The sequence below is a fragment of the Ambystoma mexicanum genome, chromosome 11 (genome assembly GCF_040938575.1).
Source record: "Ambystoma mexicanum isolate Mex_15411 chromosome 11, UKY_AmexF1_1, whole genome shotgun sequence".
Taxonomy (NCBI): Eukaryota; Metazoa; Chordata; class Amphibia; order Caudata; family Ambystomatidae; genus Ambystoma; species Ambystoma mexicanum.
This window is the reverse complement of record NC_090934.1, coordinates 734,441,102-734,459,309: the sequence shown is the minus strand read 5'-3', so window position 1 is coordinate 734,459,309 and position 18,208 is coordinate 734,441,102. Positions and strand designations below refer to the sequence as shown.

General features: G+C 44.1%; 1 protein-coding gene across 5 annotated transcripts in view; it reads left to right on the top strand.

Annotated features, from left to right (window-relative positions):
• TEAD1 (TEA domain transcription factor 1) overlaps window positions 1–14,836 on the top strand; it is a 791,559-nt gene extending 776,723 nt beyond the window's left edge. For all 5 annotated transcript variants that reach the window (XM_069623630.1, XM_069623632.1, XM_069623634.1 and 2 more), the window contains one exon: window positions 7,582–14,836. In XM_069623630.1, coding sequence (XP_069479731.1) covers window positions 7,582–7,695 — 114 coding nt within the window. In that variant the 3' untranslated portion in view covers window positions 7,696–14,836. The remainder of the gene's footprint in view (window positions 1–7,581) is intronic.
• The last annotated feature ends 3,372 nt before the right edge of the window (window positions 14,837–18,208 follow it).

Sequence of the window (18,208 nt, the reverse complement as noted above, 5' to 3'; positions counted from 1 at the left end):
GGCACTCACCGGACAATGCATCGTAATCAGGTAGTTCTCCCACCCCTTGGATCTGTTCCTCTGTGACGAAGGTCCCAGCAACAGACTCATGTTCAGTGAGTTCGTTATCCTCTTTTGGAGACCCACGGCCAGTCACCAGAGTAGCGGCATGATTTGAGGCCAGCTTGTTCTTTGCTATGCGTTTCAGGTCATTCCACTGCTTGTAGCAATCATCAGCTGTGCGCCTCACAAATCCAAGGGCACTTATGCGGTCCGCTATGGTCTGCCAGTGTGCCCTACATTGACCAGGTGTGGTCTTGCAGCCTGCAGTCACCAACATTTCGTGGCTATGTGCCGACACATAGCTCACAAGTGTATCAAGTTCTGGGTCATTAAAGCTAGGCTTCCTTAACGTGCCGGAGTGTGTAGCCATGTCTGGGGTCTCAGCCTGTTGTGCCAGAGCACCCTTCTTCCTCTTTTTCAAAGGTGGAGCGGAGCCTGAGTGGCTTACACCGCTCTGGTCAGTAGGGGCAGAAGCACCGGTGGACTGGGTAGTAGGAGTGTGCAAATGCACAATGACCATAGGCCTTGGTGCAGGCATTGGCAGAAGTGTGATGTTGGCAGGGGGAACGTCAGTTTGATGGACCTGGACCGACACTGTCCTGGCTGGGAGACTCAGAGCTGGGGTGGATGGAGCTGCAGCTGCCCCTGCAGCCTCCCCACCCAGCCTACTTGGGGCAGCAGATGACATAGCTGCTCCAGATCCACGTGGCTTGGTGACACCAACTTGCACCACCACACGTGGCCTAGACTTGCTGACCTGGAAGTCAGCCTGGGAGTCATCCTGTGCCAGGTCAGGTGCCACAATGGGCTGGTCCAACAAGGGCTGAGCTGGGATGGTGTCAGCCACATTTCCCTCAACCATGGGGGGTGGGAGCATGGGTGTCCCTGATTGGTCCTCCACACATGGGGGTCTAGGGGCACCCTGCAAATCCCAGCCACGTCCCCTACCGCGCCCCCACGCCCACCTTTTAAAGGTTGGCCACCTTTGCCTCCCTTGCCGCTTGGTCGCCTCCCAACCATGGTACGGATGTTGTGCGTATGGTAGTAGCAGTAAACTATTGTCCTGGGTAATTGGGGGTGAAAGGGCTAGGGTACTAGATGGAATTCGTACCCTTGTGCTCTAACAAGGCTGTCTGTGACCCCTGGGGGAAGTTGACGGGTCACGCAATGCACAGGCAGCCCAAAATCAAAAAATAACGTGCACGCAACCCCTCGTAGACCACATGCGTGAAAAAATGAACCCGCACTACGCTGTGGCACCCAGAAACACAAAAATAAGCGTACGCGTAATACACGCAGCCTACAATGACCTCTGAAGGGGTACGCGACACACGGGGCAAGCACAGTTGGTAAATACGTGCGCTACTCACCATCTGCCTGGAAAAAGAATGTGAAAAAGATGCACGTGTGCGCGTTGGCAACACCCACGCCAAAAGAAGAAGTGAACGCTGTTTGAGGAAACAGGCCCAAAAACAATAAAGAACACTGTCAGAGGTAACAGGGAGTACGAACTTGAAACACTGTAAAGTAATCGCGTGTGAACCGACAAGAAGTACAGAATTCACCCACTCGCTCTCCACGAAAAGCACGTACAAAGGAATGGGGTCCTACACGTACCTTTTAAAGCGGCCCACACGTACAGCATCACTTACGCGTGTACGCGCTAAGGCCTTTTCCTCCAATTACACGAGCTGACACTCGGACGTGCAGTTTTTGGACGTGTACGATGAACATGCACCCGTGTTGATGGAAATGCTGGCGCGCGTCAAGTCACTTACATGCATAGGCCCTTTCCTCGGATTACACGCATCCACACGCAGACGTGCAGTTTTTCCACGCGCACTGCCTAGTCACGAGGGAAACGCCCACGCAAGTCACGTCACAGAAGCACTTACGCGCTAAGGGACTTTGGTCCAATGAAACCGCGTACGTGTGCTCACGCGCTTACACGCGAAGGGCCTGCTGCATGTATTGACACTGTGTACATGTGCATGTGTGTGTATTTGACAAGTGTGCAACTTTGATGCAACATGGATGCACGCGACACTGATATGTAGAAGGCTGAATGCCAGGTGTGACATGTATGGCGATCGCATCACTGCAACAGTTGGAGGAGATGTAGACATGCATGTAAGTGTGGTGGCGTGTGTGTGTGTCTAGTGCACTCCCTGTGTTTCATGTGATGTCAGGCTCACCTTCGGCTGTTCATGCTGTTGTATATGTATGGATGTTGCTGCCTGGTGCAATATTGCTGTGGAAATGCTCATGTGTGTGAGTTGAAATGACATGTGTGTCGTGGAGTGCGATGCCATGTCTAAAGTTTGACACTGCCACTCATGTGCAACTGTCATGTGTGTATCAGTCCATTGTACAGTGCCCTGATGTCTGTGTTTTATCTCTCCCTGTCTGCAGCGTCAACTGATGAAGAGGGCGGAGAGGTTGCTGTGGAGCACAGCGGCAGGGATCGCACCAGCAGCCGGAGACGCAAGGCCCGGCTCCCCTCCCAGATTGTCATCTCGTAGGGGAGTGAGGAGTCTGGTGCCGTGTCCTAGGCCGCAGCTGCTGAGGGTAGGTCCAAGAGGCAGAGTTCGAAGGTGGACTCCTCGGCAGCAGACGGGGCAGCTGAGACCCCACAGGGTCCAACTGAGGAAGATGCACGGAGTCATCCAGGTTGGTGGGGGGTTTGGTGGAGGCGGAGGCCGCGGAAGGGACACACACGGGGTCTGGAGGTGGGGATTCTAGTGGTGCTAGTAGTGCAGTGCAGGGACAGGAGGCAGCACAGGCCGCCGCGGAGGTGCCTGTGTGTAATCCTGTCCCTGATCCTGTCACTGCATCAACTGGCACCAGCAGGGATGCCTACGTCCAGACCCGTTTTCAGGGGGGGGGGTGAGCGCACGACAACTAGCCTTCCTCTCCCTGCAGACGTGTCTATCCGGGACCATGTTGACCCTGTCCTGAGTGGGATAGCGTTGCGTCAACGGGGCATGCAAGGTGACCTGCAGTCTTTTCGTAGAGAGACTGCACGTCGTCTTGCATGCTTCTTTGACCACGTTGACCTACTGGGACGGGTCACCGGTGCTGGATTCCTCCGTGTGCTGGACCTTCTTGCGACCCCCTCCTCACCTGAACCCCCTACGCTCCAGTCGTCCTCCATGCCATCTTCCCACCCATGTGTCACCTGGGTACCCTGTGGAGCTGCCCCTGACCCAGCGGCCAGGCTGGTGAAGGACACATCCCTGCCACAGTCGGGAGTCAGACGTCCAGCAGGGGTGGCCACCATGACAACTGCACCCCAGCCGGAGGAGGACGTGCAAGCAGCAAGAGCCAGGGCGCAGGCACAGGCACAGCAGCAGCAGCAACATGGTGGGAGCAATGATGGCTCGGGGCCTTCAACATCAGAGGGGCAGGCATCGGCCATAGGGCAGGAGGACCCCGGAGTTCAAGTGTCTTCCGTGTGGCAGTGGTTGGGCCACGCCATAGAAGCAGAGCGGCAGCGGGCGGAAGAGGCACGGCTCACAATGGTCAGGGCGGAGAACTCCATGCAGAGGGCCCTGAGGCGGGCCGAGTGCCTCGAGGCAATTCGCATGGAGTTGGAGGTGAACATGTCGTCGTCCCTGCAAACCCTCGGGGCCATGGAAGAGGACGCCCTCCAGGACATTGAGCGGGAGTTCGATGATGCCCTGGCCCGGGACATCAATAAGTGAGCCGTCGGACTAGCCCGCTGCCATTATAAATAGTTAGATAGTGTTAGGTTTCCTTTCTGTTTTTGTTTATTTTGGGGCGATTGGACAATGCACCACGTTTTTGTATATAGTTCTTTATTAGGTAGTCTTTTTTGTAGGTTTCATTTCATTTACCCTGGATTGGTGATTTGTGTATAGTTGAACAGTGGATTTTATTTTTTTCATTTCACCATGGAGCAATGGATTTCACTTATCTTTTTCCCTTGGATTTGCTTTGTTGGACTGAGACTTTGGACACATTTTCATTTGGATTTCTTTGGATTCTGATTTCATATTTTTGATTATTTTCTGGACATGCTGCGTTTTATTTCTTCTTCACATTATTGTGTCTTTTCTTTTCATTACATTCATTTTGGATTCAATACATTTTTGTTTCATACTTCGGTGTGTGGTATTCTCTCATTGATTTCATGCATGTCATGATGTGGGTTTTCACATTCACTTGCACCCAACGTGTGTCTGTGACGGACATGTGTTCACTTACATACTTGCCATTCGGGTTGTATCATGTAATGGGCATTTCTATGTGGGTGGATGCAATACTTGGTTGGGTCTTTGGGCTGGGGTGGCATGGGGTGTGATGTGACTGGCATTAGGCCCATGATTGAGGATCGTCATGACGTGGGGGCAGGGGGACATGAGTGGGGGCCTGCTGGCAGGTGCCTCTGATTGATGGGGGTGGGGGTGCTGGGGGACATGTGTGGGGGCCTGCTGGCAGGTGCCCCTGACTGCTGGGGTTTGGGGGTGTAGTGGGACATGAGTGGGGGCCTGCTGGCAGGTGACCCTGACTACTGGTGGGTGGGGGTGCTGAGGGACATGAGTGGGGGCCTGCTGGCAGGTGACCCTCACTGCTGGGGGGTCGGGGTGCTGAGGGACATGAGTGGGGGCCTGCTGGCAGGTGACCCTCACTGCTGGGGGGTCGGGGTGCAGTGGGACATGAGTGGGATATGAGTGGGGGCCTGCTGGCAGGTGACCCTCACTGCTGGGGGGTGGGGGTGCTGGGGGACATGAGTGGGACATGTGTGGGACATGAGTGGGGGCCTGCTGGCAGGTGCCCCTCACTCCTGGGGCGTGGGGGTGCTGGGGGACATGAGTGGGGGCCTGCTGGCAGGTGACTCTCACTGCTGGGGGGTGGGGGTGCTGGGGGACATGTGTGGGACATGAGTGGAGGCCTGCCGGCAGGTGCCCCTGACTCCTGGGGCATGGGGGTACTGGGGGGCATGAGTGGGGGCCTGCTGGCAGGTGACCCTCACTGCTGGGGGGTGGGGTGCAGTGGGACATGAGTGGGGGCCTGCTGGCAGGTGACCCTCACTGCTGGGGGGTGGGGTTGCTGGGGGACATGTGTGGGACATGAGTGGGGGCCTGCTGGCAGGTGCCCCTGACTGCTGGGGGATGGGGGTGCTGGGGGACATGTGTGGGACATGAGTTGGGGCCTGCTGGAAGGTGCCCCTGACTGCTGGGGGGTGGGGGTGCTGGGGGACATGAGTGGGGGCCTGCTGGCAGGTGACCCTCACTGCTGGGGGGTGGGGGTGCTGGGGGACATGTGTGGGACATGAGTGGGGGCCTGCTGGCAGGTGCCCCTGACTGGTGGGGCGTGGGGGTGCTGGGCGACATGTGTGGGAGATGAGTGGGGGCCTGCTGGCAGGTGCCCCTGACTGCTGAGGGGTGGGGGTGCTGGGGGACATGAGTGGGGGCCTGCTGGCAGGTGCCCCTAACTGCTGGGGGTGGGGGTGCTGGGGGACATGTGTGGGACATGAGTGGGGGCCTGCTGGAAGGTGACCCTGACTGCTGGTGGGTGGGGGTGCTGGGGGACATGAGTGGGGGCCTGCTGGCAGGTGCCCCTGTCTTCTGGGGGGTGGTGGTGCAGGGGTACATGAGTGGGGGCCTGCTGGCAGGTGCCCCTGACTGCTGGGGGAGTTGGGGGACATGAGTGGGGGCCTGTTGGCAGGTGCCCCTGACTGCTGGGGGTGGGGGTGCAGTCGGACATGAGTGGGGGCCTGCTGGCAGGCGACCCTCACTCCTGGGGGGCAGGGGTGCTGGGGACATGAGTTGGTGATCAGTAGTGCAAGGTGACATGTGGCTTGGCTGGGGGCATGCCCATGGTGGATGGGCTGCCTGCGGGACATGACAAGGGGTGCAGGGTAGTCCCCTGTGGTGTGGGCTGCTTGCAGGGGCCGTGGAGGGTGTAGAGGGAACACCTGGGAGGACCCACACTGCCAATTCACGGGTAGGACTCCCCGCACACCCCCGGAATTCACGTACCCCGCTCTGACAGCAAAATCGCGTGTGAAACTTCCGGCGCACCCCAGTTATACACGTACCCCACTCGCACCCCCGAATTCCACGTACCCTACTCGAACAGGGCCAATCGCGTGTGAAACATCCCGCGCACCCCCGAATTACTCGTACCCCGCTCCGATCGCGTGTGTAACCTCCCGCGAACCCCAGGAATATACGCACCCCACTCGCACAGGGCCTATCGCGTCTGAAACTTCCCACGCACCCCAGTTATACACGTACCCCACTCACACAGGGCCAATCGCGTGTGAAACTTCCCGCGCACCCCCGAATTACACGTGCCCCGCTCCGATCGCGTGTGAAACTTCCCACCCACACCCGAAATACACATACCACGCCCCGATCGCGTGTGAAACTTCCCGCAAACCCCAGTAATACACGTTCCCCGCTTGCCGTGTGCTGTGTGGCGGCCCTGTATACTGGTACAGGGTTAGCGCAGCCCTTTGCGCTGGATTGGGGATTTTGATGGCTTTTCCTTGCGCGAGGGGCGTTCTTGGGGGCGAACTGGCGCTGCTGCAGGGTTGCTGTGCCACTGTGCGCCATGGCTGGTTTTGGTAGCTAAAATCCATGACTACGCTGTGCGTGGAAATGGATTTTAGCGCACACGGCTGGCGCAGAGATTCGCACGCGCACACTGTGCGGCAGCTGCGTGCGCCACTTGTGTGCTAAATTCTATGAATTACCCTGTTAACCTTGTGTGTTTGGGTGCTGCATCGGAGTGATTGGTTATGGTATAGGTATACTGTTTTGTGTATCTTCCAGTAAAGTAGTAAAGAAGGCTGCTATTCACAGTGCACACTTTAACTTAGGATGAGTTTGACTGTTCAACAAAAAATGAAAAAAATGATTTTCTTAATGTAGGTCTGACTCAAACCCTGATGGATTATTTACTCAGTCACAACTGCATTCATGTTAGCTTAAGGAGCACTGTAAACACATAGAAAAAATAGCACTGGCTTACAACAATACATGTTTGCATTAATTCCAAATTGCAAAAACAGAAAATCTCTTAAAGAATTGATTAACGTTTTTCAAAAACATTCCTTAGAAAAATGTGTTTAGTGCAAGGTATTAAAAAAAAATGCGCTCACACATTTTCAATATTTCTACAGTCTTTCTCTTATAGTTCTCTATATTTACATGTAAAAAATATGTTGGGAACATGTTCATCATCAATGTTTTCAGGCTATTTTTGAAATTCAATGTTATGTACTCATTTTCACTTGCACTTGTGTTTTTAATTTTTCAAGTGTCATTAACATTATTTGGGTTTGGTGGGATTTTGGTACAACTTCACCTTTTCTTCACGTATAATGATTCCCTTGTTCACAAAATTTGGCATTTTTTAAACGGAACCAGATAATTCACCAGTAACATTACCAATCTGATTTACCAGTAAATCTCGAACGACGACTGTAATTACTGTTTTCAATGTTTGCCATCTGCGCTCTCTGATGTTGTCATGCTAATATATTACCATTCATTCTTTTCTATAAAGGTTGTCACAAACAGAGACACACAAGAAACCCTTCTCTGCATGGCATGCGTATTTGAAGTTTCAAACAGCGAACATGGAGCACAGCACCACATTTACAGGCTCATCAAGGAATGAATGATGACAAATGAGTGTACGCATACATGAAACTTCATTATGGAAACAGACTGTACACTGCAACACTAAAGTGGCAGTGCCTCTGGCCCAGATTTCACTTACATGATTCTGAATCCTGTGTCGGTGAAGTAATTTTAATGTTGATGGTATTAATTGTGACTGTGAAATTCTGTTACAGTTTTAAACTTTTATTTCTAAAATGAAGTGTTCTTGAAATATGTGCAGAGCAGTTAATGGATAAGACACCATTTGAAAAACTGAGGCCTGCGGAAGTATGTTTCTAAAGATGGTAAAACAACTGACACCAATAACTCAACATGGAGACTTTAAAAAAATAATTTAACACTTGTGAAGTACAAGTGAAACGTGGATTAAATATGAATGTAAAGCAGTTCACACAGTTTTTAAAACTTTTTAGAAATGTTATCTTTGTATCTACCTGTAACTAGAGGGAAACTTATGGAAGAATGTATTTAGCTAAATTATTTTTGGAAATTAAATGTTTTTTTTTTCTGTTTTGAAACCAAATGTTAAATATAGTGCTTAACTGAAACAACGAGATCTCGAGCAAGGCACACTTGTATGTTTCTGAAGCATTTTACCTATCTAATACAGTAAATGGGTGAAACAGGTACTGCTAAAAAAAGTCCCATGAGCATAACATATCTACTGTTTATATGTGGCTGTACCAATAACAGCGTCTTGTGAAACGATGGCTGATTTTGCAATAACAAGGTCCACTCATACTGTAGGTCATCGTTTGTATGCAGGTAAGATAGTTTAGCGAGGTCAGTGCTCGCCTCAGATACCTGTGTACAATCTACAGTCACACATTTCAACTCCGGCAGAGCCAACACAGACATTTACCATTCCGAAGTTGCTAAATTCAACACCAATAAACATGATAATATTAACATAACAGTGATTAGAAGCGGGAGAAATCTGTCATGAAGCGCAATATAAAAATGTGATAGCGCAATACAAAACTGTGATATTATTATAGGGTGTGCAGTTACATTTTATAGAAACAGCTGGCATTCCCTATTGAGAGGGGATCGGATTTGGAGCAAGGCAACTTTTATTAGCTCTGTGGAGGTAGAACTGGAAAAACCAGTGCAGCGTTACAATCGTTCTGTGAACTACCTGTCTGACATGAAAACTAGAACATATTGCAAGCCTTTACGGTGTTACCATGCCTAATACAGTTTGGCAGCTGAAAATTCGGAACAAGACTCAGACTTACAAGCCTAAATAGGCATGTATATATAAGTAGATTCAAATGACGTGCCAAATTATCGCTGACTTTTCTAAAGTGCACTTGGCTCCTGTACATTACACAGCTTTCATTAGTCCAGCACAGCGCAAATAATCAGAAAGCATATGAGGCTGATTGCAAGATGACCAGTTATGTTGCATACAGTCGGATCATCATTTTTACATGGTTTGCTACTACTACTCAGGTTTTATACTTTTAGTTTTCAAATGTAATGCATGCTATTTTTAAATGGTTACAAACAATATCATGAAAAAGATCTAAAACTAATATCCATACGCTTGGACAGTTGCAAGATATTTGCAGACCTATCAGGACTGATATAGTGTCCTACAAGAAAAAGAAAAACGTGTGCTTTGTCTCTAATATGACACTTTAACTAAAATTGAACTAGCTTGCAGTAGCTTGGATAGGAAGTTATATATGTAATGAATGACAACTGATGTATGCCTACATTTCAAGGCCTAATTTCATAAATTAGAGGATATTTCACCGCCAGGAGCTAAGCAATTGTACTTACATTGGGTTACTTTGTGATCATGACGTGATAAAGGGGTACAATGTATGCCATCAGCAAGTAGTGAGAATTCATCCTTAAATTATGCCTTAATGCATTCCTGACAATCTCTAGGCAATGGGCCGGATTACAACTTTGGTGGTAATTCAGTGGTAAATCTGCTAAAATACTGCCAAACACGTTTACTGTTACTGCCACCTGATGCTGTGGGTTTACCCCAGGATCACAAGTGATGGGAGGGACGGGGATAATCCCAATTTGTTAAATCCATAGAACACTATGGGGATTTCAGGAGAATTACAGAGAGCGATAACTCTGCCATGGTAATTTCGTTAATTTTTTACTTTAAAGTGCAACGTGTTTCTCCTTCATGATGCTGGAGGAAAACTGCTACTTTAAGGTCAAACTTGTCATTCAGCATTGTTTCCCACACTGCCACACTTATGATGAGGTCCAATATTTAAAATGCCAGATGTTATCATTTCCCCTGTGCGTTTGGCTTGCATGTATGCATGTCATGTTAAGCAAGTAATCAGTTGAAGTCCTACGTCTTCATGAAACTGTGTAGGCTCTGCAAAAGTTTTAATATTTATGTGCCATTCCTGTGTGGCTGGGTACCTGTTTAAATTCACATTTTGTTCTTGCCTTACACCACTTTCCCCATGCTGTTTTCCACATTCATTAGTTTTCGTGTCCTGTTGCCCGACCAAAATATACCACTCTTTATAAATGTTTTCAAAGAGGCCATTCATAAATGTGGCCTTTTGTTTTATGTAATGCCAAAGATATAGACACAAGAAAGTAACAACACTATGTCAAATCCTATTCGACTGTATCTTCAAGCAGATGTGAATCCTCTGCAAATATTAGTATGTGCTACATGCTCATAACACTTTGTAATAATAAATTGGATCACCTTGAGCCAGTGCACATAAAATACACTGTAAAACCTAAACAAGTTTCATATCTTTGCAGGAAATAACAATTTTAGGATTGGCACCAATTTCTGTAGAATATTGAGCTATAGTAGTTTGTAGCATTCATCTTGGATTTCTAGGTGCCCAGTACTGACAAACTGTACTTGATATGGTAACCACCTACGGTGTTTCCTCTTAGTACTGTACAATTCAATTGCCATCATTCCTCTATTTACCCTGTTTTAACACTAACCTAAAAGCCTAAAAAGCACTGACGTGTACCAGCATAAGAAAAGCTCTTTATAAAAATTAAAAACCTGGTCTTAAAGGTCGAAAATATATTGATAATGTCTTTGTAAATTGGATAGTCAATGTTTTTATGAATGTCAAACAAGTGTGTGAAGCTGATGAAATGTAACACAAAATGTATAAGCCAGGTGCATACTTTAATACAATTTAATACACTACATATTTGGCTACATATTTTGCTTTTCATTTCAGAGTTTGTAATAGTCGGGTGTGGCAAAGCATTGTCTGCATTATTTGTACTTTGTGTCAATGGCCTCAATGGGGTGTGCATTTTATTTCTTAGTAGCCTTAAATCCCTATGATGTGTAGTCGAGTTCTGTAAATCCAAAAGACTGCCTGTTAACTGTGAGCTCTTTTGTAAGCTGGAATAGTTTCTCCTGTTACTGTTACTTTTCCTAGGAACCTTTCAATTCAGAGCTGCCAAAGCATTACAAAATGCAGTGCCTTAGTGTAACCTTTAGCCCAATTCATCACTTGTGTTTCTTGTTTTTAAGTACTTTCACATGTGAGATGTACTTTTTTTGTTATTGTAACATAACACTTTTGGACTATTTTGCCTAACATGTAGATTTCAGTGCAGGACTGCATCCCATTTTTACTCTGTTAAATGTAAACACCAAAATAGAAACACACTACGTGATAGAGTTCCAGGAAAAAATAAATATATATATGTACAATGCTGCCTTCTGACTTTCATGACCAAATATTAAGGTATTTGTAAATTATGTGCACTAAAGCATGAAAGTGCCTTTGGTTTAGAAATTCCAGCTTAGAAAAGTGCTGCCATAATAATACAAATCTGTATAGAGACCAAATATATGAGATCACCACAATGCCTTTGGTTTAAAATAACAGATTAAACCTATAGGTCTCTGGTAAAGAAAAGCACTCATTTTTGTAGTGTACTTGTAAACTGATTGTATCAAGGTGGGGAATACATTCATTTTGTTATTTCTTGTAGTTGTTCTAAGCTTCAAACCAGCAATTATGTTACACTACACTATGTCAGTTTATCACTGTGTCAGCCTTGCATCTGCATAATGTGACTTTTATTTAAGCTGTGGAACTACTGACTGTGGGCAAGTGAAGTTATAATTTATGGTGCATGATCAACAACCTGTAAAGACTGCTTCATTCCAAGTTACACTCTTGTCAAAAGCAACAAGTTAAAAGTTCACTGTAAGATGCCACCCATGTTTAAATTCATTGAAAACATTGTAAATAGCAAGGCATTGAACATTAGTATTTTCTTAACTATGGTAAACATTGTTCAAGTTGAACAGCTCACGTCTGCGTTTTAATAGCTAACCACACATGATCAAGTCACCATGGCAAATACCTCCAAAGTGACATACACTTCATTAAAGAAGAACTCAAAGATAAAGAGAAAGCCTCCCGGACTCCTACCAGCCGGCACAAGTTTGTATTGAAGGCTGTTAGGGGTTTTCACCATCCAGGGAAGCCACCTGCTGGGAGGCTGTATTGTCCATCATTTAAATTATGTTTGTTTCCTCCACCAGACCTGGGGAGGTTTGTAGGGGTGGGAACATTTTCCTTAATAGCATTTCTCTTTTAAGAGGGGTAACAAATGTAGGAGGGATGTAATAGCCTGCACTGATAGATTAAATACCATCAACCCTAAAAAGTGAAAGACTGGTCATTTGTTTTTAATGGACCCATAGTGTGCTTTTGAACATTTACTACAAACTCAATTAAAAAGTATTTCTGTTATTGCATTATGCCATCAAGATACATCCTGCCTTCCCTTTCCACAGTAGCCACAACATGTTTGTATTCATACAAAGGGAAATAATATGTAGGTAGTGTTGATATCTACAGAAAGATATAATCTATCATTACAACCATTTCTGTGATATATGTAAGGATCTGTGTTTAATTCTCACACTGTTGGTAGGCGGGTAGTGTCTAACTTAAGCACAACACATTTAAATACATGTAATCCTTTTCAAAATGGTCTTTGTGAATTATATATACCTTTGAAGAACCTAGCATATTGCAATTATTGAAAGCGCTTTTTTTTTTTAAATTAAAGTACCAATACATAGTACACATGTCGGCATATTTAAGATCTACTTCACCATGACAGAAAAGATGGGAAAATGCATTTGTTTCAGATAAAACACCAAATCATGACTATAACCATTACAACTTTTCATTTTAGGTCTCCCATTCCGATAACAAACTCCAACTCTTAACATGCTAGGTGAAAATGTACATTGTAAGGAATTTACAGTTAGCCAAATAAACATTTTGAAACGTATAATAAACATGAGTTGTTTACATCAGAAGACTTAAACACACAGAAGTGGGATGCTAGATTTTTTTTATTATTAGGAAGCCTTTGTCTGGCATATAATTTCCTCTTTCCAAAAGAGTACTTTTCTTTTTTAAATTAAATAAATTGTTTGCCACTACTTGGAGGAAGCTTGTTTCTGTTATATTTCTGCCTTCTCATACCATACATATTTAGGGCTTCATTATGAGTATGATGGTAATGTTAAAACACGTGGTATTGTAAATACCACTTACATTTAAAATACCACTAATTATGGTTTGGGATCACATAATATTGTTACTACTGCATGGGGTACATAGAAAGTACCCGATGCATATTTACCCAATGAGGTACTTTCTATGTACTCCATTCCTGAATTATCCATCACGTGATTCAAACTTATAATTATTTGATATTTTAAATACAGGTGGTATTTAAAGTAGCTTATGTTATTACTATAACCACCATACTTAAATAATGTTGATAATAGTTTACTTTTTAATGCACTCACATTACCCGGGTCATGTTTATGTTATGTATCAGTTCAGACAAGTAGTTAAGTAAGTGAACTCGTTTTTTATAAGGTAAAATATATTTATTATATTATTAGAGTCCTTAATTTCTTTTACATATTTAAATTAATTTTATCCCCCAAATATAGCATTCTAATTGTGACATAAGTATGTTTCAAATTTAAAAATGTGGTTTTAAATTCCAGCTTTTCTTCTTCTCAGGTTGACCATTTGGTCTTTCTTCTATTTTGAGTGGAATTTCCTTTCGCATCAATGCAATGCTGGGAAAAACTCTGTGGGGCAAATCCTGTGTAAATGCTGGGGAGCCATGACCAGCAGTAATGTACCTTTGTAGCATTTCAGTGGTATGTTCCACTGTTTTAAATACATTGTCTTTTTTCAAAGTTTGTAAATTCACTCATATATTTCTTCCTCCTGCCAACCCTGAAATGTATGTTTTGTCCGATGTATTTCAATTTCACGTCTGCAGACAAAAATCTCACTTCAGCACGTGCCTGAAAAAGACAAAGGGGATTTTATAACATTGAATAACGCCTGAATAGCCTTTAACATTTCAAAATAGGTACATTTTCTGTAACTTTTTTGCCATGTACATCTGTTCACGTTGTAATTGACAAACTCTTTCTCACGTTATGTTTATTTGTCTGATGTGTATAAACTTGGTTTGTGACTTAAGCATATTCATATATGGTCAGTGGTTACTTTAATGTTGTACTGCTGCTGGTAATTTTGAAGTTGAACCTACCTTTTGATATACTTTGCTTATAATTTTAGAGAAAATTAAACTTGTGAAAGAAAAAAGAATGTTCCTTAAGGATTCCTTGACAATTTCATATACTATCAAAAGGAGTTTCACTCAAAGATCTTGGCAGTACATTATTCTGTATTTGTTATTGTCTGTGTGTAGGTACTGGTACCTTTGTTTAAACTCAGTTTATGTGTTGGCTTTAAAGTGAATTTATCTTTAGAAATTTGAAAATATAGGGTTTGTGTTCAGAGGTTTTTTTAAACGGTGCTTTGTAAAAAAAAAAAACTAAAAATACAATGTAACAAAAAAAAGATGTATTCTAGCTTTTGCGGTACATGTGTGTGATAACTTCAATATCCATGACATTTAAGTGCAATTATTTCATCACTCTAAAAATGCTATTTTTGTGTCGGTCTCTGCAGGTGTTTTCATGTCTTCGCAAAGTGACACATTTTGATGCCTTCTTGATAAAAGTGGTAGAATTTTGTAGCTTTTTAGAAACTTTGTATTCATACAGTATCAATTGAAAATAAAGAACATGAAAGCGACTGGATTTGGGGTTTTTCTTATGAAACATTGTGTACTTAAAGTTAATTGATTTGACATTCACATTTTAGGCCTTTCCCACAGTAGGATTTGGCTGGCCCTTATATGTGAAGGCTCTGTTCTGTAGGACAGAAGGGGTGACGAATATGGCTATGTCGTGTTCCAATGTAACAGCTTCTACAGCAAGAAGTACTACATTCTGCCATGAAGGGAAAACTTAATCGTTTGTCACTCTACCCACGCCATTTACCCTTCACCCAAACATCTTGTGTGACATTGATAGACAATTAGTATGACCACATGTTGCCTTGTGTGACACTTGGTAAGCTTTATTCACGTTTTTATTATATTTAATCCTGTTGTAGATGTTTGCTGTTTCCATTTAATTAATTTAATGTAACAAAAAAATAAACAGCCAAAGCATGATCCTAAGCAGCTATCATGAGGAAGGAGAAAGGATTATTACTCTCCTATTGCTAACAGTATGACACTTGGTAAGTTGCATTCGAGATTGTATTGTATTAAATCCTGTTATAGATGTTTGGTGTTTCCATGTGATTGTTTTAATGTAAGAACAAAATAAACAGAAAAGGCATGTTTCTACACCGCTATCATGAGGAAGGAGATACCATTATTCCTGGCATATTGCTAATAATGTGAAGGCAGTGTCCCACTAGGTGTAAACCTATTCACTGAGTGCAGAGGGCAACTTGCGCCCCCCCCATACCCTGCACTTTCTAGCAGTGCTGGGAAGAGGTTCCAAAAGAAGGATTTCTATGCTGCCCAGAGCCTCTTCCTGACACAGTGGGACTTTTGTAGTTTATTGTATTTGTTGTTTTTGCATAGCATTCAAAGCCACTGTGAGGTCCCAATATTGTCAATTTGCATAATGAGGCCTTCAAGGCATCCCGATAACCACCAGCCCTTATCATCGACACAACTGTATTCACTTACTTGACAATCTTTCCAGAACATGTACAAGCAGCAGAAAAGGATTCCATACAGGGATTGGCACCAGAATATCCTGTAAAAATTGCTAGCCAGTACAGCAATATATTGCTGATCCTTCTGCTGTGAACGGCCACAGGGATTTACAGAAATGTGATAAATTCAAGAAGTGCTGCTTGAAATAATGGAATTGCTGAAGAACAAACTCCCTGGCTCCTAACACGTGTCTCCAGCATCACAAATTAATAGGCCATTTCTTGCTGCAGAATCTTAAACATGTTAAAACACACAGGGACTTATTCACAAAGGGATTTCAGAATTAGGTCCTCTTTCACCTTGTTGTATTGTCACTAAATACGAAGTGCAAAAAATGACGTCATGCTAATCCAGTATCAAACACAACCTGCAGGTTCTGAAACCTTTATAATTGGTCTAACTAGAAGTATTATGCAGAGGCATAACAGTGCATTATAAAGTCCCATAGACTTCTTCATCAGACGGTGCAAAGGGCAATGAGCCCCATTAAGGTCTCATTATATTGAAGAATTGAGTGGATTATAACGTTAGTGTTATTATGGAGTAATAAAGTGGCCAGTGGCTGTAGGAGCATACCATGCATGTGTGACTCAGCAATAGGAAAATGAAGTAACTTGATGAATTACTTCTATTTATAGTATTAGGTAAATGATTGATGCGAATCCCTCATCATACAGACTGATAACCCTATCCTCATGCCATTGCATGTACAACTAATTGTTAAAGCAACGAATACAATACTTTCTACAATGTTGAAAATTCGAGCTTGAATAGTATCTCCACCTTGAACATCACCCACCGTTGCCCTACTTGAAGAGTTCCAACCATAGCAGGCATGTTTGATCTCCACATTCCTACGAGACAGTTCTCTGAAACCCAGGCGATCTACTGAAAAACATGCTGTAAAATCTAGTTCTGCCCACAGAAGATTATTATCCGTGTGTCTCAGGTGAGGATGGAATGACAGCATAAATACAGGAGCTCACATGCATAGGTAGGTAGAGTTTGCAAATGCTTAACAGAGTGTGTGTTGCTAATCTCATTCCAGATATATGTGGCCTGAATAGAAATGGTCATGCCACTAAACTTTCCAGGATTGAAGCACCAAACTATCAGCAAAGTGTTTGAAAATGAGTGAAGAAGACATGCAAGCACAAATTTATCTAATGTCCTTACCCTAACGGAGGGTATAAAGGTTCCATGTTATCCTCCCGGTTTACTTAGAGGGATGTTTAAAATGTTAATCTGGCAAAAAGCCTCCCCACTTTACGGGCATGACTGAGCACATGTGACTATCACCAAACAACCATGCGCTGACTAATTCTAGTTCCTCACACTGAATATACTAGAAACAACCCTGAAAGAAAATTGCTCAGCATAATGGGTAGGTTTATTTCCTCTGTTCCTGATCAACATTTGTTTCATCCACTACCAGTGATTTCACAAGCACCCCTAGTACCACTATCACTCGCCTCCCTTCAGTCCACTTGTGAATTTCCAGTTCTTGGTATGTTTGTTTCTATCCTACTCTTGCTTCTCCCGTCTCCTCATTTTCTTCACCTTTTATGTTGCTCCACAATTCACACTATGGTTTACCCAGATGGAGGCAAACTCTGCCACCATCTGGGTAAGTCTTGGTGCTTTAAGACCCATACAGAGGTGGTAGGTGGAGTATAAAACCTGTTAATTTACCATAACATAGACATTTAAATGGTATCTGTTCTCTCCACTAAACCAACTGAGAGTGAAGTACAAATGTTATTTGTACACATTTACTGACTTTAAGCAGCAGTTCACCTGCCACGTTCTGGACTCCCATTCAGTAGAATCAGGAGCATCATGGGCAGACCTAGGTAAGTCACACACAGAAATATAGGTTCACCTTTCAATATAAAACTGATTGAAACCACAGCACCTAGCTATCCCTATTACATCATGTGCACCGTCTGTCTTAAACAGGGTAGCCCACCCTCAACCATTCCTAATTAATTGAATGAGAATGTTTGTGCATCAAACATGATTTGTAAAAACCCAAACCCTCCAACATATGTTAAAACAATATTATTTTATTAAAAATAACTGATTTATCTACCCTATACATTCTGCGGGAGACTTTTATTCTGCTACCCCACAGTCTGTATGGCACAGAATTTGCATCCAAAAATTACTTTCTGGGTTTAGTCTTAACTAGCTTCTGACATATTCCCTAAAATATGTCAACTGCTTCATGCAATCATATTCTTTGTTGCATTAATCAGAACAACGGATATTGAATAATGATTGCCCTTCTGCATTGGGCAGAATGCTTATGGGCTTTGTGAATTGAAACACAAATCAGTGCAGAATTGCATTGTATTTTCTACCGCTGTTATTAGGGATTATTAAGTATC